Genomic DNA, 24,563 nt, shown 5'->3' on the forward strand with positions numbered 1-24,563 from the left:
GGGGTGTGGGCGGGGGCACACGCGAGGCACGCGGGTCTCCGCGCCGCCGCCCCGCCCCTCCCCGCCCCCCGCCGCCCGCGGTGCCGGCAGCGACGAGGTGGGTACGGCAGGGCCGCCGCCCCCCCCCCTCCCTCCCCTTCCCTCCTTCTCCCCACTCCCCCCCCCTCCGCCCCCCATCTCCTCCCCGGGGCGGCGTGAGGGGGCGGCGGCGGCGGCGGGGAGGCCCCTCGCGGCCCACTCGCCGCCCGAGGGGGAGGCGGGGCCGCCCTCAGGCCTAACGGCCGCGCAAGGCAGGCGGAGCGGGGGGCGGCTGACCCGACCCGGCCTGTCCCGTCCGGGAGCGGGGAGGAGCCGTGCTGGGAGCCCCGGAGAGGCGGTCGGCCCAGCCCGGCAGGGAGGGGAGAGGAGGGGAGGGTTGAGGGGGGTTGTGAGGGGGGTGGCGAAACCCGGGGCGCGGCGGGTCCGCCTCTTTCATTGATGAAATTTAAATTCCTCGGGGTTTGCCTCCCGCCCGCCGGCCCGGGAGGGACTGCTCGGCTGAGGGGCCAGCGCGGCGGGCGGGCTGCTCCCAGAGGGGACCGGGGCCGCCGTCTCTCCCTGCTTCCCCGTTTCCCTCCGCCCCGCAGCTGCTCGACCGCCGGCGGCCGCCAACCTCCGCAGGGGCGCGGGGAGGCAGCCTGCCTGCCCTCCTGGCCCTTCCCTCCCCTGCCTGAGGGGAAAAACACCCTAAACAATCCACTCTGTATTTATAAGAGCAAAGTGTTTGTTTTATTAAAGAGCGAAAATGTCTTTTATAGCAGGTAAGCTGACGTGCTTTGTAATTTTTGTTTGTTTTTTGACTTTTCATCTGTGTGTACACGTATCTGTTTGGTTTTTTTTTATTTTTTTTATTTTCCGTTGTTTGTTTGGGGTTTTTCTGGGGGGAGGGTTTCTTTTTTTGTTTGCTTGGCTGGTTTTGTTTTTTAATCTTCTTTTCAGCAGTCCCCGGTAGAGCTCGGGCAGCGGTAGGTGCAGCAGCCCGATCGGCAGCCGAGTTGCGATATGCCAAAGGGCTCTCCCTCGGAGTGTTACCGGTTATTTGGCAGCGGGGGCCTCTGCCGGTTCCGATCCACTCGGTTCGCTTGTCTCGGTGGCTGGGTGGCCCTCCCGTGCCGTGTAGGCGCACGGTGGAACCTTGAAGCGGCAATGTTCCTACCCACGGCTGATGCTCCGGCAGGAGCTGGAGTATACGGGGGGATCTTGCACGTGCCAATCTCCCCTCTTCACTAAGCCATCTGATAAAGTCGGGGGGGGGAATAGCACGGAGGTCGAACATCTCCACATTTGATTCCCCCCCCGCCCCCCTCCCCTGCAGAGGCTTGAGTGTATTTTGGCATTTTGTGATCCCAATTGGCTCCGGTGCTCTCCTTTAACTCTCTGTATGTGTGAGTGTGTGCGTACGTGGTCTGAGTTTCAGATTCCTGTATTGCGAAACAGGGAACCAGCCCACAAGAGGTCATTTGGGGAAGAAAAATTACTTTGCTTAATTTCTCTGGCAGTTTTCTTTCCCTCCTCTCCCATATTCCTAATGATGCACGTGTGCTTTTTGTAATGAAACCCGTGCTTGTAGGTTTCCTTAATATAAATCCATGCAGGCCTGTCAACAAATGTAGTTCTGCTTGGAGAAAGAATGAGAGTAGGTCCTTTGCTACTCGAACTTGGACCTTGCAGACAGCTGAGGGCCTTTGCAGGCTTAGGGAAATCGCTGTCGCTCACCTGGTGGGTGTTGAGGACAGTACAACACTTGCTGTGTGAATGCATCAACTGTCTGCAAACATCCTGAGGCACCTGGGCAAAATGCAGAGAGCCAAAGGGGAGAAGTGTTGAAGCCACATTGCTCAGCCAACAACCCTGAAAGCTATCAAGCCACTTCTTGCTGTGAAATTGCAAAAATACATTCTGAATTGTTCTTTTTAAATGGAATTTGCTTGTCTCAGCCTACTGCTGAAGGTAGCCATCTTGCAGACAAGTGATGTTCTTTATGAAACTGAAAGCTGGAGAAACCTATGTGAGGATCATAACCAGTTTTAAGAAATATTACTTAAGATTAGGCAGTCTTAAAAGCTTTTCTTAGAATTATCTGCGATTTAAGTACTATTTAAGAGAAATAGTACCAAAACATGTTGCCAATGTCTAGTGATATTTTTAGCATGAGGATCAGCTCCTAGAGGTAGAAATCCAGCTGTGTCTGACCGTAACACCTGAACTCTTGGTGCCACAGCTGGCAGAAACTTTTTTCTAGATTGAAATTTCTGAGTTTGCTCAGGTTAATCTGCTCATCCATTAAAGACAGAGAGAGAGAGTGAGCGTGTAGGTTTCACTTCACCTGTGCTTCAGTCCAACATAGGTTGACAAATTTTGCCTCTAGTAGCAGGAAAGGAAAAATGTTTGCAAAGGCTGAGTGGGTGTGTTTTGTTCTAGAAATCAAGCGAAGTAATATTAATTAGCATTGTGTATTATGGGTATTTAAGGAGGTTTTTATCCACGTCAAGGATAAAAATTGCCTTGAACTTTCAGTGGCATTGGTGGCAGTTAAGGCATTCACTCTGTACCCTCAGCACAGAGTTCAGGGGTAGAGCTTTTAAAGTTCAGCCACGTGTTTTAGCTTACTGGCCACCCTTCTTTATTTTTATGCAAGTAGGCTGGCTCCAGTGAGACCTAAATAATTTTCTGCTGCAGGTCTTTCTGTATAGTTACTTGGATTGCAAAAGTAATTACAATTCATAACCCTCAGCCCAAAAGATTCCAAATTTTTTCATGAGAGGGAAGACTTCTTGCTTGATTTGTCCCATGACTTCTTCCTTTTCTGGGTCCTTCTATACTGAGTACCAAGACAGTGAATAAATTACTGAATAGAGCTAATAAATCTTAATGCATTCTATGCTGTTAATGTAATATAAGAGGAGGGATGGCAGAAAAGAAATACATTCAAACCCCTAAATAAGGGATCACTTATGTTCCGTTCTTGTGCAGTTTTCGCGAGGGGATCTGTCCCCTATTTGGTTTCTGACAATGTACAAAGGCCTAGTTTTCATTACCTCGATCTGATTGATTATGTTTTTTTTTTTTTTTCATACGCCACTTATAAAGCTGTGTATCATGAACCTGCAAATGCTCTGCCATATGCTGTAGTTCATGCTGTGAGGGCAGGGGGCAGATTAGCAGTGAGAGCAGAGCACAAAAGCGTGCTAGAAATAACTGGGGGCAGGAGGGTTTGAGTGAAACTCTCCACGTGTCAGACACCACTGTGAACTTGATAAAAGAGCACTCCTTTCTCTACTACTTGAGGAAGTGCTTTTACTGGAGACGTGAAAATAAGATATCCTAGGCGGTCATTTTTGCAAAGCCCAGTGAAACCTCAACTGTTTAGTCTTGTTTCTCTCTTCCTTGCTAATTTCCTGCATGGGCTGGTCCCCCCAGAGTCTTCCACCACTTTATCCTGCCGTTTCTTCCTTCAAATGAGTGTTCAAGAATATTGGTCCCATTAAAGTGGGCTTACCTTGAAATCTGAGGCATTGGTAGCAAAAGAGCTTGGAAGAGGCATTTCTTTTTAAAAAATAATTTGGGAGTTTATGGCTGCATCTACCCTTGGAAATCTTCTCCTACAATTATCTGACAACCCTGCCTCCCATCTGATTTTTAGAGGTGCAATAACTGCTTTTCATTATAGCCCTAGGAAATCTTGCTTTCCTGTAGGAAATAACTGGTTTCAGATCTATAGTTGCACTGGCTTTTCTGCTTCTTCGTTGCTACTATGGGGAAAGGAAAATCAGCTTTCACTTGGGCTGTTAAATTTAACAGAAGCTCCTCCTAAAGCACTGCAGTTGTCCTGCTTGAGGTAGGCTTAGGTGAATAAATACTAGCTTCTTCCCCAAAAATCTGAGGGGTAGCAACACAGGAACAACCACTGCTGCATTCCTTTGGCTGGAGTGGATGCTGCTGGTGTAGTCTTGCTTTGGGAAGGCTTTGGAGAGTGCCATAGGTTCCCCTGCAGTCCGGATCCCAGTGGAGTTAAGACAAATGCTTGAAAGCCTCTGCTTTGCACTGGCGTGTTAAAAGCAGAAAAGCTCTAAGTAGCTATTTCTCTTGGCTGCTTAGTTACAGTATTCAAATTGTTACATATGCAGAATAGATACTTTTCCTGCATCAGGCAAACACCTCTTTGTGGCTATGTCTTTCTCTTTCCCCCAAATAATAATAGCAATAATACTAATAATGGTCTCCCCAAGCAACCGTGCCCTGGCATATTGAATCTGTTGAGTGGTCAACATAAAACCTGAATATTCTCTGTTGCCAAGGAAGAGTGCAGCCGACAGCTCTGGGAGCTTTGGCTGTCTGGGCTTTGGCAAGAAATGTTCCATCTAGCTGGCTGGGCTGTGTGTTCAACACTTGGTGTTTGGAGAAAGCAACAAGTTTGCTTCTCTGCAAGGATGTTGGTGATCAGATGTGTTTAGCATTTGCTCATTAAGTCTTGGAGAATATATTGTATTATAAAAAACTGAAGAAACTAGGATATTATCACGCAGTTACTTTTATGATGCCTTTTTCTTTTGATTTGCTTGTGATGTTACTTAATCTCTGAATGCTTTTATCTGGTAGATTCAAGTCTTTTTGGCTTCTATGAGCGAACAAGGTTTTCCTGATTACATGGCAACCTGGGAAAGTTGCTGGCTGGCTCTGCCTTACTTAGCCTCCATGTGTTTAGCAGCACAAATGACAGTCTCAGCTGAATACTTGATATTTGCAGTTTCTTGTGAGATGCCTTGCATCATATTGGGAGGTTCAAATGTTTTGCAGGCTGATGAACTGTGACAAATGACCGCTCTTGGTGTAACAGAAATCCTGTATTACAACATGTTGCAAGGGGGCATTTCAAGCCTATCAAAGTTTCTCCTAGCAGTTGTTTTTCTGGAAGTTGTTTAAACAGGAGCATCAACCCAAATGTGTGACTAAGAAGTAGCACTTCGATGTGAAGGTGTTGGGCTGGTATAGACCTCCTCATTTTGCAGTAGGAGGAGATGCTTCCTAATGAAGAGTTGTTCGTGTTTTTGAACATTTGACCTGGAAAGATACACCTATCAAGCTTTCAAGTATTACCTGTTTTTTACTACTAAATGAAGCATTTAATAAAAGATCCTATTGTGCATTGTACTGTTCATCTTGAGCTGGCGTTTCCCCGTGTTGCACCACACTCTGTATGTGCACTGCAGCACTTATCTGTCCTTTTTTTTTTTTTTTTTTTTTTTTTTTTCCTCCCCTACCTGCAAAACAGTGCAGTCAGGAAAATGGCTTCTGTGGGCTTCAAAGCAAGGATTACATACTGTCACTGAGGCTGAAGCTGTGAAATACTTTGCTTAAAAAAACTAAAATAAAATCAGAATTGTATTAAAATTAACTGCCTCTGGTGTTCTTAGATGTTCTTAATCAAATAGCCTTCTAATGCATGTTTTAAATAAGTAAACTTTAAACATGGGTTCCCCTTCTAACAATATTTTCTGTCACTGTCACTCTGTTCACTTGCAAAGTTTTCTCCTGTCCCTTTTTGAACTACTATTCGGGGTGTTTCTAAAATTCAGCTATATTTGGCAATACATCATTCTCTGTTACAGAGAAGTGATTACTCAAGGGATTTGGCAGGAATTAAATTAACTGAGGTCTTTAGAGAATATACTCAGAATGTCTTTTGAGAGTGCTCTCACTACAAATGCTTTCTGTTGGAAAATAAAGTCATGTTATCTCCCCTTTCTTTCTGCAGTATGGACTTTTTAGAACATTTGTGTATTTACTCTTTTTTACATTTATGGAGCTTATCACTTTCAACAGCAAAACAAATGCTGAAGTGATAGACTAATTTTCTAGGTTGCTTAGTAACTGAGTTGCATGCTGTAGTGTGAAAATACTCATACAATAAGGTAAGATAAGGGAATATTTACTGGGACAAAATTAAGATCGTGTGAAAGTGCACTGTATAAATAATTAAAGCATATGTGTTTATTTGCTTGTGTGAACAGATGTTCCACATAAAAGATTTTTTTTAGCGAAAAGCTTTTTCACACTTTTACTTGCTACAGTATATTGACATGTTAGGATTTGGATTCTCGTGTGCATTTTTTGGACACTTCTTGAGATTGATTGGTCTTTTGGGGCTTTTTTGAGTTTTGAGAGAAGGGTTGATGTTTTTCGGCCCAAACTTAAGGTCTGTTCACCAAGTTACTAAAAACAGAAACTCCAGATTCCTGAAGTGCTAGCACAGTAATAAAATGAGACTAGTTTTATAGACAAAAATTTTTAAGACAAAAATTAAGGTTATTTGTAATCTAATTAAGTGGTTTTTTGTTTGGTTGGTTTTTGGTTTTTTTTCTTTAACCAGTGTTTTTATTTTTATTTCAGATTTAAGCAAAGCAATGTCTCAAGCTGGCAGTTCACAGTTTCAGGAAGTCATTCGGCAGGAGTTGGAGTATTCAATGAAAATAGAGCTTGATAAGATACTTGAGACTGCACCTTCAAATGAGCTAGAGGTAAGGAGCATGATGTGTGTTAAAACAGGTGAAACTGCATTTAGGAAATTGAGGCAAATATTATACAGGGAAGCAAATGACAATATCCCAATCCTGATTTTTAGGATGTGTTCTGATCATGTGTGGAAGAGTAGACTGGATAGAATGTCATCAGAAGTTCTATACAAACTGGGTGACAGAGTTATTACTCTCTTTAATCATCTTTAGCTATTAAAGTTTCTATGTAATCTTTAATGGGTTGCAGAAAGGGAGGGTAAAGCTGTTGACCTAAAGATTGGGCCAAATTCTAGTGGTTATGGTTTTGACTGAAGACTTGTCTTTTGGGTATCCATGTTGGTTTTGTACTTTGAGTTTTAGTGGAAACGAGCTTTTGGTTTGTTTTAGAATTTTACTTGCACATCAGAATGTCTCTACTTCAGGGCTGATAAAGTTACTCTTGTGAATAGATATGTACATCAGTTTTGTAGAAATGGTTCTGTGATTGAATAGGTATGCATTAAATACCAGCATTAACTAATATATTTCTTCTTTTTTGTAGCACACTAAGAAGGACCTGGAAGGATTTAAGAAGCTATTTCATAGATTCCTACAAGAGAAGGGACCATCTGTGGACTGGGGGAAGATTCAGAGACCTCCAGAAGATTCTGTAAGTTGTGAGGAAGTGACAGTCTGTAGGGACCATAAAACTTAGAAATTTTTACTTGTAGCAAATGATGTAGTCACCCATGGAATGGTTACAAGTGCTGTGGTTCTGTAAAATCATGTAGGACAACACTCTTGGTTCTAACTGAGAAGTAATTACTTATTGGCATATGTTGTATGTGTTCCCAAGCATCAGGTCCTGCTCAACATATGTATCAGGTTCTTTGGTGCTATTTTGTTAGCAGTTCTTTGAGCAGGAGAGCAAAATGGGGCATTTTACCATTTGGTACCTCCAACCATAGTAACTTGTGTTAGAGGGGGCTGTAGGTAGGACCCTTGTTATTCCCTCCTGTTCCTAAAAGAAGGGTGTATGTATCAGATGAGACTCTTTCCAGCAGTCCATTCTGCTAAATAATTTGAAAGGGACATATGGCAAGTGGGCTGGGTTATATAGCTCATTTAGCAACTTCTGCAATCTGCAGCAGCTCAGTAAAAGCAAGGAATCTGAAAGAAGTAGTTGACTGCGGGGGTTTTTCGAGCTTAATTTTCTATGTTGTTATGACTTATAACCTGCCACTTGAGCTGCTGCTGAAAAAGCTCTCAATATTTTTTCAGCACTGTTTAGTACTGAAATAAACACTTCCTATTAAACCTAAACTCATTTTATTGATTCATCAGTGGCCTGAGGCTGTCTTTTGACTCTTGCGTAACTAACAGTGTAGTTGTGTTAGGAATTCTTGCCTTTCCCAGTGTACTGATCTTGGCATATTGCAGGACTTCTGTGTCCTCACACATTTGTGGTTTCTCTTAGCCTCTCTGTGGGGATTCAATTGAGGCTCTGTTTGCAACTGAAAGGCAGGCTGTCCAGTTACTTCCAGAAGAGATGCAGTACTGCTCTCTAAAGTGTTGAAGAATGATGCTGCTTTAGAGCAAGTCCAGGGTTTTTCCAAGATTAAGTGTTTTAACTTCAGAAGCATGTGATGTCTGTCTCTTCTGTCCTGTAACACTGAAGGAAGTGTTGCTTTGGGGAGAAAAATACCCCTTGACTAAAGAGGCAAAGGTAAGAAATTTGAATTCTAGATAACATGACTTACAAGGAAGGCTGAAGAAAAAGAGGTTGTTTTTAGTCTGGAGGGGGTGAGACTCTGGGGAATGATAAGTCCTTTAAATATGTAAAATGGTAGTTGCAACAATGAAAGGAATAAACTGTTCTCTGTGTCAAGATAAATCCTGGGATTAAATGACAGCAATTTGATGCAAGTGAATGGGCTGCTTTGTGGCAAGGGAGAGCTATTGTCTATTTTAAAAGTTTTGCACACCTTTAGTACTAAAACTTTCAGGTTCTTTTAAGGACTGAAAATTACCAAATAGGACAGGAGGGTTGGGATAAGATATTGAAATAGACTGTTGGAAGATTCTCAGGCTAGGCAAGTTGTTTAAAAAGAAGAGAAGTTAGACAATGGTCTAACTTAAGGTCACAAAGGGCTGGAAAGAGGGCAATATTAGAAAAAGTATCTTTCTTCTTCCTCATGGCCTGCACTGGCTCATTCTCATCTGTGTCCCATAGCTATGTAGCAACTTGACCAAAAATTTAAAAAAAAAAATCCCAACAAAACCAGAATGGTAAGACTCCAGCAAAATGGCCTCACTTTGGCTTAGGTGACATGAATGCATGATCTTAGAGGAAATTTTGCTTTCTAGCATGAACTCTAAATCAAATAATGGTACTTGGTAAGTGTCAACAGAAGAAAGCTAGGGAAAAAGACCTGCAAATGAAAATTCTCCATACCTTCTTCACTTAATAATAAATACCTTGTTTTCATATTCCTTGGAAAGTTGATAGAGACTCCCTCATCTGACAGGAGGTTTGCTAAGTTAAGTGCTTTTAAAAACTGCAAGTAAACTTAGTTGTCTTGAAATTTTTTGTACTGTTTTTGTTTTGGGTTGTGGGTTTTTGTGTTTGGTGGTGGGGTTTTTTTGTTTTCTTTTGGGTTGTTTTTGCCAACCTCAAACCCTGCTTGTATTTATCCTACCTCCATCAACTTTTTAATACATATAGGAAGCATACAGTGGAAAGTGAAAGTGTCTTACATGAAACATTTTTCACGTGACCTGCAGTGCAGCTTGTCCCAGGTTGTTCTTTGCTGGGAATGACAGAATGGCTACATAGGTCAGGTTGCTCAAAGCCCCATCCAACCTGGGCTTGAACACCTCCAGGGAGCAGGCATCTACAGCATCCCTGGGCAACTTATTCTGGTGTTTTACCACCCTCATAGTAAAGAATTTCATCCTAATATCTAATCTAAATCTTCCCTGTTCGAGTTTTAAACCACTGCTCTTGTCCTCTAGCTACACTATAGCTATAAGTTGTGGAACTATTAGATAAATTTTCATTTATTTGAGACCAGAATTCCAGAATTATCAGTGTAACTAGTATCAGTAAGAGCAGTAGGAACTTTTATAAGGGGTAAAGAGTGATAATTTAGATGGGCTTCAGAATAAAGACTGCAGTACTGAGTTATTTGAAACAGGTATCCATCCATCCAGCCTTGTTTTATGAGGTGGTGTGATGTTTTACTGCTTTTGAGAATATTGCACTGCAAGTATTGTGGCCTAGGAAGAAATTACCTCCCCCTGGTGTGAATTTATTTGCCAGTGATTGTTTTGGAGAGTTTGCTTGCTGCTTGCTCAGTCCAAAGCACTGAGAATATTGCTTTGTGTAATCTTCAGCTGATGCCTTGTAGAGCTCAAAGTATCTGTTTAGGTGTGTATGATCATGCATGTATGTATGTGTATATATGCACACATACATGTATGTGTATATATAATTTTATATATACTTATTCTTATAGATAGTTATTTTTATATATATTTACATATATATATATGTATGTATGTATATGTGTATATATATAAAAGATAAAAGCACCAGAAAATGTGCCAAGCTTGGTCGTGGGTGTTTTAACAGCTAAAAAGAAGTTCGTTACTAGTTTATTGCATTTATATTCTTTGGCTTTTAATTTTCTGTTTTATGTAAGGTGCTCCTGAGTTTCAGGTTAGGTGGGAAAGCTCTTCCTGGCTTTTTGCAACACCATGGACTGTACTATGAGGGAGCAGAATTTCTGATCAGGCTTCCATGGGTCAGCTAATGTGTTATCCCTTGTACTTTGAATGTAGCTTTCTGTTCTTTCCTGAAGCTTCTAGTGACAAGCAAAGGTTCTTGTCAGTAAATTGAAACAGAAATTATGGTCTTGTAATATGCCTCAATTTTTCTCTTCAATAGGAGATTTCATGCCCGACCTCCATGTTTTTGGCATAGCAATTAATATCAATGTGCAAGCAAATTGTAAGCTCCAGACAACAGTAAGAGAAGATTGAACCCATTTCACTCTGTATCCTTAAACTTTTGACTTGATTTTTCCATCCAGATACTTTGCTTCCATGTGTCCAAAGACTTACAGTGATAGCTGGCATAGTTAGGACCCATTATTCTTACAGTCTTCAGAGAAGAAAGTATACTTAGTCAGGATGCTGGTTAACAAGAAGACAAGGTAAAGAATGTGGACATGGCAAGTGTAATTTAATCTTGTTGATGTAGATTGCTGTGATCTGATTGAGTTGGAAGCAATAGCTGAGTCCTGCTAGGAGTCCTCTGAGGGAACTGCAGTAATCAAGTTAATCTCAGAATAGCAATGCAAAACCTCATGTATGATGGAGAGAGCACACCTGAAGCAATGTGGGTATGGAGGGAGCTTGGCTAGTAGAGGGTTTTTTTTCCCTCAGTGGTTGGATTCTTCTCTGTAGGTCAATTTATCATGGTCTATGAACTATATCATGAAGGAAAAGAAACAAAGGTCATGCCCTTATTTAAAAGCAAAATGTCTTCCTAATATTCAACTCTGGAAACAGGTCTTAAGGGTTTACTTGGTGCTGTTGCTAAAACTGTCCCTTGGTGCTGAATAAGTTTTTCCTTGTTTTTTTGAAAGTATATATTGGGTCATATGGATGCATTCCTTAGCAGTCTGCTCATGATGACAACCCTGACCCTCATTTTGTCTGTCTCTGACAAAACCTTACAAACTTTACTCCTGACATTGCCTTATGCCAACTGTTCTGAAAATCACTTCTGTGACATTGTGAAACCAAAAGAAGCTAGATTTTGTCATCTTAGAACAATCCCAAACCACAGTTTTGAGATGTATCTCAAATGAGTAATACTGCAGTCATGCAATTTTAAGCCATGTCATTCCTGCCCCTCTCTGTTCCTGAAATTTCTCAATTTCCCCAGCAGCACTTACTCATCAAATCCACTATTTCCAAACCCTTGGAGGAAGAATTGATTTTTATTACCATGGAGGACTACTTCTCCTTGTGTATATCCTCATAGGTGATGAGGTAGTTCTGTATATGAGTGCCTACATGTGTCTGGAACTGCTAGATGATAGCACTGGCATCCAGCAGTCCTGATGGTGCAAAGATCCTGCTTGAATCTGGGTTCTTGACATTTTTTATTCTCTGAATTAAAGACCCTTCAAGATCCACTGGTTCATTGCCAAGCTGTCACTTCCAGTGCCTGTGCCAAAAGAAACTGAAACGTTTAGTTATAGAAACTGAGGCTGAATTATAATTTTTTTGTGTTGTAGCTGATGCAACATCCAGTGAACTAAACACTTGATGGAGGGCTTGGATGGAACCATTAACTTTATCAGGATTTCACTGTGAGCTTTCTGTATGAGGTAGTTTCAGGCGTGATAGCAAAGGCATAAAAGGGTAGTTGGCACTTTAGCAAAAGCAAAAAGCAAAAATTTGAGGCATTCTGGCCCTGAACTAAGCGACAGACTCCTCTTTTTTGGAGAGCTATATTTTGAGTGATGCAAGAAGAACATAGGAAGACTTGAAAGTTGAAATAATTTTTGTGGCTGTTCAGACTGTCTGAACACTGTGGATGTGACTTGCATTACACTTAGCTAAACCTCAAGCCTAAATGTTTTAAATCCATTTGCAGTCAAATACAGAGTGGTTATTGACCTTAGAGTGGAGAGGAAGTGATGGCAGGGAGTGAGGATCTAATAGTGTTTCTCTCCTAAACTGTGCCCAGTGCTGCATGTAAGTTTCTGTAGATCCTGCTGGTGGTGAATGGTTCATTAAGATTTCTGGTGTACCTTCAGTATATTAAAATTACTCTTTGTTTATAGTCTCATTGTTAATGAGAAGAATGGCTGTTTCTCAGGTTGTCTGCACAGCCTGAACACAATCTCTGTCATTGGCAGAACTCAGAAAGGTCCTGCTTTTTGCACACTTCTGCTCCTGAAAAGTTGTACGAACTTTGGAATGAAGTTTCTACAAATGTCCTCTCTGAAATGGCAGCACTGTGGTTTTTTGGGGGGGATCAATCTTATACTGACAGCATATACTGTCAATCTTATACTGACAGTAGCTACTTTGGCCTATGAGTAACTAACTCCAGTGTTGACCTCTGGGGAGTAAGGGTCTGTGGGCATAGGGATTGTAAAGATCAGTATAATGGCAAAGCAAAAAAATGTGCTTAGTAGTTTGCACAAGAGTCATGTTAGATAAGTGATAGACTCCCTATTTACAAGGAGTCACATGGACAAGACAAGGGGCAATGGGCACAAGTTGCTCCTGGAGAGATTCCAGTTGAACTCAAGAGGAAAATTTTTCACTCTGAGGAGAGTCAGACATTGGAACAGTCCCCCAAGGGAAGTGGTGAATTCTCCCACTCTGGAAAGTTTTAAGTATCATCTCAACAGGATGCTGAGACATATCAGATAAACAATAATATTAGAAAGGTTGGACCAAATGATCCTTCCAAATGGTTCCTGACATTCTGTGATTCTATGATAGGAACTGAGAGAACGGGTGGATGTGTGTTAATTCATCTCTCTGTGCAGTTGGAATTGGATATCTGCCCCTGTTTCCTACGTTTGTGACCCCTTGTGCTGTATCAGCTGTCCTTTCCCTTTCTTGACAAAACTGCTCTGGTAACCTTCAGGATCTTTTACCTTCTGCAGTTTGTTCAGATGCATCCTGCAACACTGAAATGCTGTATCTATGCCCTGCCTCTCTCATTTATTCTGCATGTTTCCTTTTGAAAATACAGCAGAATAAATGAACTGTGGATAGAATAAACTATGAACAGATGGTATTCCTGAACGGATATGCATTTGGAATGAGAAGGATTGCACTAGATCAAAAAGCTCCAGTTATATCTGATTTTTGTGTATTAACATTCTGCAAACCTCCTTATATCAAAGATCCTTCCATAGTATCTAGAAGATTGCTGAAGGATTTTCTTGTATGTAGAATTCTTTTTAATGGAAAGGAAGGGTAAAAGGAAGGAAAGGGATGCATGACATTTAAAGGCCTTTGAGTTCTGCTGCATGGAAATAATTTTACCTCGAGCTTATAGAATGTGCCTCTGTTATTATTGCCTGGCAATACTGACCATAGCTATTGTAAGGTAGTGCTTAAGGTCTAAATTGTCCTTGTGAGAGCTAGGCACAACTGGTGAAAATGGTGCATTTTCCAGTTGGAACTGGAATAGTGCAATTCTCTATATCCTTCCTTTCTCCATCCTCCCACGGCTTCCACTTAGCAATAAATCTGAAAAGAAAAAAGTTCCCTTCTGTTGCAGGTTCCTTTGACTTGTTCTGTCATCTGGATCTGCAATGAGTAGATGACCAGATCTGCTATGCAAAGCAGTTGCTGCAGCTGGGCTTGAAGTTGTGGTTTTCATCCAGGTGTTGCTGGCCTCTTTGACCTTCAGATTCTCTCCCTTACCCCTGCTTAATTCCCAATAGACTCAGAAAACACTGATGGCAGTGAGTGTGCATGGCAGCACGGTGCCCAATGCATCAGCCCTCCTCCTCTGGACTGCCTGAGGCAGCAATCTGTGAGAACAGATGAAGTCATCTTATTTGCCACATGGTCCTGTTAGGGACTGCTGAAGTCTCCACATAGAAAGTGTGCTGGGTGCTGTTTTAATAGATGACTTTCATATAGATGGAAGCAGTGCTGCTGCCCTAGCTTTGGGTTGTGTTATTTCAGTCATGCTGATGTGCTCTGCTGCATGAACAGAGACATCTGGGGATGCTAAGGCATCACCAATGCAAGACCAGTCTAGCGTGTGCCTCTTTTTGGTTTGCAGAACTGCTTGCTGATAACTAATTGCTGGAGCTGTTGTTGCTGCTGTCTTTGTGCAGTGTTTTGCTTAGGTCAGTTGCTTCTGGTTTATGGAGGGCATGCCATGTAGCTCCATAAACCTCCCGTGTTTAGTGATCTTTGCAGGTCAGCTGTAGCTGATGGGAAATCCCTTGAGGCAGGGTTACATGAGTGAGAAAGCTTTAATTTGTTTGTTGTGAAGTTTGCCATACAATCTTCCCTTTGAGTAGTGTGAAGTTTGCCATACAAGCTTCCCTTTGAGTAGACTTGATAACCTGACTTTTTTATTCAACTAAGGAAAAAGGTGCAGTATGTATAATTTGTTTTCCCACTTCCTCATACCCCAAGCAGCTGACTTTTGTAGTCTTTGTACTGTCATCTCTTAATATTTCCAAAGGAGCTCTCTTTAGTTCTAAGAGTACACTTGTGTGTGTACACACAGGACATGTGTGTATGATAAGCTGTGTATGTATGTGTTCTGTTTGTTCTCTTACAACCCCCCCCCCTTCCCCTAAATATTAATGTCCTAGTTCTCTGCATCTCACTTCCTGGAAGAAATAAGCTTCTCAGCTAAGTTATAAATAAAACAACTCTGCAGACTTGAAAGCTTTCTCTGTCTTAATTTAGCTGAATAACTCTATTGCCAGTCATAAGTTTCCTGATGAAGGGCTGTAGTGTTCCTCTGTAACATAAAGTGCTTGTGTAGGCAATCTGAAATGGTCCTTTTTGAGATTGGTAAATGTGAGCATTTAGGAAGTGGTTTCAAGATGATGTGTATCAGGGTTGCTATGATTGCCCCAACTCAGTAACCTTCTCATCCTGGTATTCTTTCAACAGTAGTTCATGCATGTGGCAGGATTATGTTGGAAACCAGGATAGATGGAAGTGACAAGTATTAGTAGCTTAGTAACCTCTGGATGACATGAACACAGCTCAGGCCCACGGAGAGCAAGCTCCACTTGTAGAGAGGTAAGAATTTGAGAATGTATTTGAGAATGCCTAGAGAAATGTAGGCTTCTGCCATTGCTGAATGGAGAAGTGTCAGGAGGAATATTTCCTTCACACATCACAGGTGGATAGGTGCAATTTCTCACCTTACAGCTAATCTTCCTTAGTAAGGAATCCTGCTTTTTATTTGACTTTTCCAGCTGTCCACCTCCTGCAACTTCTGGTGAGGCTGAAAGAAGAGTACAGGGCCCTGGTAGAAACAGTGCAACCATTGATAGGTTGGTCCTGATCCTATTCCTTCTTCAACTCTTTAAGAAACAGGAAACATCAAGACTGATGTGTTGTGCATCTTTGAAAACCAGCAAGTCAACAGCTACTGTTATATTTCAAGATGTTTTATGTCTTCCCCACAGAACACTACAGCTTCAAGAGTACAGATGTTGCTGTCTGTTTGCCAAAAGTCTGAGTACAGTTAAACTTACAGAAAATATTTCGCGGGTTGCTCAGTCTTTATGAATGAATTTTCTGCATTAAAAAGAGGCACAGCAACAGATTGGTGCCTAAACACCCAGATGCATTTTGTAGATCTCCCAGAATGACCAGCTCCTAACACAAACACAGACACAAAAAAGAAAGGGGAAAAAAAAAAAAAAAAAATCTTTTAAGAGCCCCACCTCAGAGAGGCCTAAGGGCAGATGCCTCTGGAGGAGCTCATGGTTAAGAACTGATGCCAACTCCTAAGGGTGCAGCAACGAGGTGCAGGGCAGGTTTGGTATGGGGCAGACCTGGATGTAGGGCCAGGTCCCACCACAGCCCTCATGAGAGCAGCTGCCAGGCTGTTCCCTTCCAGGAAGGTGAGGTGCTTGGGTGGCACCATGATGGTGCTTTTATCCCAGGGCCCAGTCACACTCGAACTGCTCTGGAGCCATGTTTGGCTGTCCCAAATTTTGCTTGTCCTGGTTTGTGCATCTTTTAAGCCTTTGCTGAAGCAGGACTGTGGAGATGCTTCTGAAGTGTTACTGTTTAAATTTAAAATGTGAAGAGGAATGCATGTTTCAATAAGATGTGCTGTTTGGTGTTACTGGGATCACTCTTAGCTTCTGCCTAGTCTCATGCCTGGGCCCAATGGTAGAATTTTTATTGGAAAACTGAGTTTGCTTGGTGTTTTATTTCCTGTTATTTCAGGTCTGATTTTTAGGGTCTTTTGCCTTTCTCCCCTGGACTCCAATGATTTTTATCTGTCACATTATCTTCTACCTTCTTCCCTCTTATCAACCTCAGCCGTCTCCTTCCTTACTTATTTCAACCTTCTGTCATCTTTGGATGATGCAATTGAGAAGAGATGGTTCCGTGCCATTTGTCTAGACCAGACTTTAGCCAAGAACGTTTGGACCAGTTGATCCTTGATGTCCCCTCCACCCTGTGAATTTATAACTGGAGGCAGGAAGCTGCACCAGGGTTTGCAGTAGAAAATTAAGAGTGGGGAAGAAGCTGCATTTGGGCATAACCAGCATTTGTTGGGGACGCCATAGAGAAAAAAAGCAAGACAAGAATGGATCAATATTTCCCTTCTGATCACAGTAGTTTGTACCCTGCCTGTGTTTCTTGGAGAAATATATGGCACAATCCTGTTATCTCTAGGCACTGTGTGACTAATTGTGAAGACGTGGTTTTGATTAGAATGGTTATTTAATTTCTTGCTACTGCTAGATAAAGGGATCTTTTTGCCTAAAATGCTGCCCCATGCTCATATGGGAAAGCTGGAATAGTGAGATTTTACCATATTGCTTCCCTAGCAGAGTGGTCCAACTAAGATACCTTCAGTAACTTAGTTGGTCTGTCCCAGGAATTTGCATTTGCAACAAGATGTGAAGGCCTAAGATAAGTTACACCTTGAAAACTGTCAGCCTTTTTAATAAAGGGATCTTGGAGAGCTGTTTTTAGCCAGCCAGTTAACCAGGAAGGAGGCTGGTTTTAATTCTCAGTTCAAGGTAGCATAGATCTGGAGAGATCATTTTGATTTAGTATTCTTTTTACATGCGTAATGCATTATTGTCTAAGTGGTGTGGTGTATTTCATAATCATATGATAAAAAGTTGGAACTGAGACACTATCTGTCAAAATTCTGGGACCCTCTCTAAACCTTGTTTGAAAACTGGCTCTCTCAGATGTGTGAATCAAGTTGTGGTGACGTAGGTCAGTTTCCAGGGATCAAAGTTCTGGTTGTCTGAAGGTTAGTGTTCAAGTTAAGGCCTTGGCTTGCAAGTTTCCACTCCCTTGTCCTTTACTGTTCTATAAATATTTTACTGACAAATCCTTGTGCTGGTCAATGAATGAAATGGCTTGTCCTTTCTATGCCTAACATAGAAAGCAGATTAAATGGGAAACTTCATGCCAACAGCACCTGTTTTGTTTATCAGTTAATTTGTTTCTCTGAGAACTTATTTTTAGCAGATAACTGCAGCAGTGGTTGTGTTACTGCCTGCTACCTGAGCCATGATAACTCAGTTTGCCTTTGTGTCTCCTGAAAAAGTGGAATAAAACCTGTTTAACTACAAGGTCTGCTACTGTGATTCAGATGGAAAGTGGTACTGTAAATACATAAGATTATCCCTTCCATTGTTACTTTTACAAAACAATAACTTCACACTTAGGATAATCTGTGCACTACTCCTGAAGCCCCTTAATTGCACAGGGTTTTGTCATGGGGAACCTCTGCAGCTTTTGAAGAATGGAGAAGTACAGTTAAGTCTGAACTTACTTGGTAGGCAGGAATGCAAGAACGTGGATAATATTTAATATTATATAAATTATAATTATATATTATATAAATTATTATTATTATATTATATAAATTATTATATTATATAAATATTTAATATTTAATAATTTCCCAGTTGGAAATATTTCTGTCTTTATTGTGTTGGTTGAATCTTAGTATAGAGTCAGAAGGAAGTCTGAATGTTACCTCTTCTCCTCAGAAGAGTTTAGTCTGGTAGTATCTGTACTCCCAGTAGTTGCTAGGAACAAGCAGCAAAGTTCCTGGGTTTCTTTGCAGATTTTAGCTTTTAAAAAAATCATGAAAAGAAAGTAATTACAAGGCTTACTTGTCAAGCCTCATTATTTTAGTTGTATGCCTTTGTTTTGATGGGTAGGTATCAGAGCTATCAAAATTTGTCTTGTTCCTGAGTAACACTGCTCACTGAACCAAAAATTAAGCAACAGCATTGACATATATTTTTAATGTTCAACAAATGTGTTTCAACAAGGAATCTGGTACTATTATATTTAATGTTTTCTTATTAGTTACAAATATTTTGGTGAAAAGTCAGGCTTTCAAGTTAACTTATCACTTGCCTTTTTGGACTACATATTTTAAGCACTGGGAAATTTTTCTTAATGGAATGAGTTTGAGGCGTTGCATCAAGATGTTCCTCCTGGGCCAGTTTCCACTGTGAATTTCCATTTGAATCCTGGCCCGACTTGCCCAAAGCAAACTCAGTTCTGAAAACTACCCTGCATGTATTTGGTTTTGGAGATCAACTGTGGATCTTACACACACCTTATAAGAACTAAAATAATTTTCTTGCTGCTAGAATACACACAGCACTGAAACACAAAGGATTTTCGTCAAAGAAAAATCTCCAGGAGGGCAGGCTAAAGGATAATTGTATTGATTTTTCTCTAGCATAATACTTATCATTGCAGTGTTACCTTTGTTTCTTTGATTTAGGTGCTTTGGATTAGGAGACAAACCATGCCTTGTGCAAGGAATGCTGGCATTACAAACATGATTTTGCTCTCCATCACCAGCCTGAAATGTAGTCCATACTCTGTATTTAAGCCTATAGGATAGAGCTGTCAGCAAGGTAGACGACTTTCTGCAAGGTGTAATGTGAGCTGGATGAAAATAGCAGGATAAAAAGTAGAAACTCTTTTCCACTTTGTAGCACACCAGGGAGAGATGAATTATTACACTGAAGTAGTAGTTGGAACACAAATTGTTTCAGACCGAGTGAAAGAATTAACCTTTTGCCAGGAATGTTGCTTATGACAAACTCAGTGCAAAATATTAAAAAAAATTTGCAAGTTTAAGCTGCCCAGGGAAGAAAAAAATTGTCTTCCCTGTGTTCTTAAATTGTGGCCTAGCTGAAGGGGGGCATCTTACTAAGGAGGTGAGTTAGATGGCTCAGAAGGAGGCCTCCCCCTCCTCATGTGTCCAGTTCTGGGCCCCTCAGTTCAGGAAGGATATCGAGGTCCTGGAGCAGGTCCAAAGGAGGGCAACCAGGCTGGTGAAGGGACTCCAGCACAGATCCTATGAGGAGAGGCTGAGGGAGCTGGGAGTGTTCAGTCTGGAGAAGAGGAGGCTCAGAGGAGACCTCATCACTCTCTACAACTCCCTGAAAGGAGGGTGTAGCCAGGGGGGGGTTGGTCTCTTTTCCCAGGCAACCCTCAGCAAGACAAGAGGACACAGTCTTAAGTTATGCCAGGGGGGATTTAGGCTAGATACTAGAAAGAATTTCTTTACTGAGAGGGTGATCAGACATTGGAATGGGCTGCCCGGTGAGGTGGTGGATTCTCCATCCCTGGAGATATTTAAAAAGAGACTGGATGTGGCACTCAGTGCCATGGTCTGGTAACTGCAGCGGTAGTGGATCAAGGGTTGTACTTGATGATCTCTGAGGTCCCTTCCAACCCGGCTAATTCTATGATTCTATGCAAGGAAAAGGGACAATAAGTGGCATGACCAGCCAGAGTTCTTCCTTATTACTGAGGAAATTTCCTCAAGCTAGAAGAGCAGACAGAGGCCTTTTTCCATCTGGATGGAGCTGATTGTGTCTGGTGTCAAGAAGTCTATAGAACTTCTCAAGAGAAGAGGTTATTGTAGTAACAAATCAGGTTGTTTGTATTATAACAGGTGAGGTTATGATAGCCTCATTTTGCAAATGTACTTTAGTGTCATAAATCATATAAACAAATGTAGGTATTGTTGCCAAGTTTTTGCAGGGTAGAAGAAGAGAAAGCAATTTCTTTCTAAATATCTGACTGCTGCTTTTTTGTTTTCTTTTCGTTTTGCTTTGTTTTACAGATCCAGCCCTATGAGAAGATAAAGGCCAGAGGACTGCCTGATAACATTGCTTCTGTCTTGAACAAGCTGGTGGTTGTGAAACTAAATGGTGGCTTAGGCACAAGCATGGGCTGTAAAGGCCCAAAAAGCCTTATTGGGGTGCGGAATGAGAACACCTTCTTGGATCTGACAGTTCAGCAGATTGAGGTAACTTCTGATGGGTTTTTCCTTCTATGTTGGAGGAAGGAAGACACACAGCTTCTCCTGTGTTTCCTCTCCTGTGTTTCCTCTCCTGTGTTTCCTCTCCTGTGTTTCCTCTCCTGTGTTTCCTCTCCTGTGTTTCCTCTCCTGTGTTTCCTCTCCTGTGTTTCCTCTCCTGTGTTTCCTCTCCTGTGTTTCCTCTCCTGTGATCTCTTTGAGAGATCACAGTGGAAGCTTTCCAAAAGGAAGAAGAAAGGCAAATGAGGTCTGGTCACAGTGCTAGTGGAGAATTGCTTTGGAAAGAATAGGCATGAAAGGGATGGAGCAATGGACAGTGGAACTCTGCCTACTCCACATGGTGCAATTCAGCCTGTACACACCAACCTGGACCGTGGGGATTGATCATGCCCAGAAACACGAGCAATTCAATGGTAGAGCTGGCCTGGCATGACTGGGCTGGTTTCAGACTCCTCCAAGTGGAAATCCAAGTTTAGCTTTTTAACTGGGTTTTTGTTTTTTTTTTTTTTATGTGCATTAGAACAAAGCTTTTCACAGCAGCTCTGAGTTCTTTGTAGAATTAGAACTCTCATGCTGGATGTGATTGCTGGCGTTTTCCTCTGAAGAACGAAAAGAAAGTAACAGCTGTTGGTGCTGAGAGAGGACATTTCATCTTATGTTTTTAATGTAGAATATTCCTCTTACAGCAGATAATTAAAGTAGTCATTAGAATAGGAAACTGGCTGTGCTTGTTCCAGAGTTTTTGGAGCAGATTTTGCCTCAATTGTTGTTTGTGCAGAGATATTCTCCCATGTATGTTTGACAGTTCTATAGCAGACTTAAATTTATATCCCACTAATGCAGCCCTAATGCAGCACCACCTGTGGGTGCTTTCTCAAAAGGGTCATTGCAGAAGCCTCTTGACACCAGCAGTGGTTAATGGTCCCATACACTCCCAGCAGATGAGGACAATCTGATACACGAAGCTTTGAACTCATTGAAATACTGGGTTGTTTTTTTTTTCCCCCCTGTATCCTCGATCTTTGATGAAACTCTTTCTTTTTTTTTTTTTTTCCTTTCCTGTATTCTCCATGTGGAAATGGTCTTATGTGTTTCACTTTACAGATGCTCAAATAATGAACACTGTGACATTTCATTATGTACTCTTGATACTATTGTCCATCTTGTAGCTGCCAAGAAGGCTCAGAGGTGCTTACTGTGCAGTAGTTTTGAAACTTTACCCCAACAGACTTCAGTAATTTGGGGAAGAACGTGTCTTTTGTAATTGAGAGTAGCTTAAAATTTAAAATAATAATTTTGTAGTGTTGTGCTTCTTGAATTTTGAATCTCAATGCAGACTGAAAACCAAAAATTAATTATTTATTAACACGGGCCTTATCTTTATTACTTACCAGGATTTATTTTCCTTAACCTGTTTTATTACCCATTTTGTTGGCATAAGCATCCCTGTCTTATCTCGTGCATTTGTTTTCACTCTTTTTTATCGAATAATTTATTTCTCCCAAAGGCTTAGGTGTCAAAGGTAAAGCAAATAATACATGCTGAATTTATCATTTTGTTCCCATCTCAGCACCTAAACAAATCCTACAACACCGATGTTCCTCTTGTTCTCATGAATTCCTTCAACACTGATGATGACACAAAGAAGATCTTGCAGAAATACAGTCACAGCCGTGTGAAGATATATACTTTTAATCAAAGCAGGTATCCAAAAACTTCTCCACTTGGGTTGAAAGGAAAAGCTAGCTTGCATTTCTTCACATTCCAAATGTTGTGGGTCTGTAGTTGGAGATGCTGTGATAGCAATGCTGTCTTCTGTACCCATGTTCAGTCCTATTTTGGGCCTCTCTGAAAGACTGAAACATGAGTCAAAGGCAATGTATTAAAATTAGGGGGGGGGGGGAATTGTGGGGAGGGACACAGTTTCTAAGAAATAAATGAATAATGGTGTACTGGAGGCTGGCCATTTGATTCCAGTTTGCTTTGAGGGTACCTGGGCTCTGGGTGGAAATGTAACATCTTCCTTATCAAGAGTCCAGCGCAGAGCTACTAAGATGATTAAGGGAGTGGAACATCTCCCTTATGAGGAAAGGCTGAGGGAGCTGGGTCTCTTTAGTTTGGAGAAAAGGAGACTGAGAGGTGACCTCATCAATGTTTTCAAATATGTAAGGGGTGAGTGTCAGGGAGATGGAGTTAGGCTTTTCTCAGTGGTGACCAGTGATAGGACAAGGGATAATGGGTGTAAATTGGAGCATAGGAGGTTCAAGTTGAATATCAGAAAAAATTTTTTTACTGTAAGGGTGACGGAGCCCTGGAACAGGCTGCCCAGGGGGGTTGTGGAGTCTCCTTCACTGGAGACATTCAAAACCCGCCTGGACACGTTCCTAGGCGATGTACTCTAGGGGGCCCTGCTCTGGCAGGGGGGGTTGGACTAGATGATCTTTCGAGGTCCCTTCCAACCTCTAGGATTCTATGATTCTATGAAGAGTGAACTCTGAAGTGGCTGATGGTATCAGAGGCATGCTCTGAACCCATGTGTCAGCAGAAAGCTGTTTAACAGCATGGCTGGAGAACTGTGGCTTTAATTCTTGAATGCAGGATTGCCTTCTGCAGCTTCTCAGTGGTAGATCAGTACTTGGATGGGTTTTTCAGTTCGCAGTACTTACAATAACCTAAATAGCAGAGCTTCAGATGTTGTATGAAAAAGCCCAAGCAGTTGCACCTTTGCTATTGTATTTTATTTTTCTTTATGTTAGTCTGACATGTGTGAGAACTCAACAAAACCCACTGTCTTCCTAGGTATCCTAGAATTAACAAGGAGACTCTGCTGCCAATAGCCAAGGATGTGTCTTACTCAGGAGAGAATACGGAGTGCTGGTATCCCCCAGGCCATGGAGATATCTACGCCAGCTTCTATAACTCTGGTCTGCTAGATAACCTTATCGCAGAGGGGAAGGAGTATATTTTTGTATCCAATATAGATAACTTGGGTGCCACTGTGGACCTTTACATTCTTAATCATCTTATGAACCCACCCAATGGAAAACGCTGTGAATTTGTCATGGAGGTCACAAACAAAACCAGGGCGGACGTGAAGGTAAAGGGAAAAGAGTTGTGCCAGGGGGTCTGAATGCCTGGCATGTTGGTGAAAACCTCAGCCTCTTATCTCTTCTGGACTCGTGAATTCAGACATACATTAAATCTCCTTATAGCTATTTCAGGCACCATTTAACACATCAGTTGTAATCGAATTTGAGATGCACAAAATCAGCAAGTTTATAAAGTTCTAATTCATTGAACAAATTGGATCGAGGTTCTGGGCAAAAGCAGACAAGGACAGCCTCGACTTGACTGATTATTGAAAACATGAGGGATTGCTGCAGGGCACAACAGTGTGCAAACTGTCACACAGGGGAGAAGTTTGGGGATGGTAAAAGCAGAGCACTGAGGGGTGGGATACAGCAGCTCTGTCTCTATGGACTGAAAAATGCCTGAGCTGCCCAAACTGCTTGGCTTTGTACAAAGTCCAGGCTGGACAACTTGTCAGATGTCTATGGCACCTATCCTGTGTTTCTAACCTGCAATATTTTGTCACGTAACTGTACTTAGCCTCTCTTCTTTTAAATATGAGCCTGGGGAGAAACATGATTGTCTCTTTATTTGTTTAGATATTAAGATAAGCTCTTAGTCCCATAAAAGCAGAGAAATGCACTGTAAGAGAACAGTTTGGGTTACTGAAGTACCACTTGTTTCTCCAGGAAGTGCCTCAAATACAGAACTGTTAGACTGGATTTAGATTTTGCTCCGTAATCTAGCAAAGTATTGCTGAAGGTGATTTTCAGTAGCAGCAGCACTTGCAGAAGATTCTCAACAAATTTGTCATGAAAAGAATTTACTGTCTCAGGAGTGCTGAAGCACAATCGTTTGACAATTCTGACTGTACTTTA

At 41.7% G+C, this 24,563-nt stretch overlaps 1 protein-coding gene across 2 annotated transcripts in view; it reads left to right on the forward strand.

The window, feature by feature from the left end:
- The first annotated feature begins 4 nt into the window (after positions 1–4).
- The window catches only part of UGP2 (UDP-glucose pyrophosphorylase 2), a 27,903-nt gene continuing 3,344 nt past the window's right edge, over positions 5–24,563 (forward strand). The window contains exons 1-6 of one of the 2 annotated variants that reach the window (XM_071740166.1): positions 5–97; positions 6,430–6,557; positions 7,096–7,203; positions 20,419–20,604; positions 22,187–22,320; positions 23,416–23,713. In XM_071740166.1, the coding sequence (XP_071596267.1) occupies positions 6,444–6,557; positions 7,096–7,203; positions 20,419–20,604; positions 22,187–22,320; positions 23,416–23,713 (840 nt within the window). In that variant the 5' untranslated portion in view covers positions 5–97; positions 6,430–6,443. Of the gene's footprint in view, positions 98–509; positions 801–6,429; positions 6,558–7,095; positions 7,204–20,418; positions 20,605–22,186; positions 22,321–23,415; positions 23,714–24,563 lie in introns of those variants that run through there. The other variant, XM_071740165.1, reaches the window with a different exon arrangement.

Source organism: Heliangelus exortis, chromosome 3 (assembly GCF_036169615.1).
Source record: "Heliangelus exortis chromosome 3, bHelExo1.hap1, whole genome shotgun sequence".
In the NCBI taxonomy this organism is placed as follows: Eukaryota; Metazoa; Chordata; class Aves; order Apodiformes; family Trochilidae; genus Heliangelus; species Heliangelus exortis.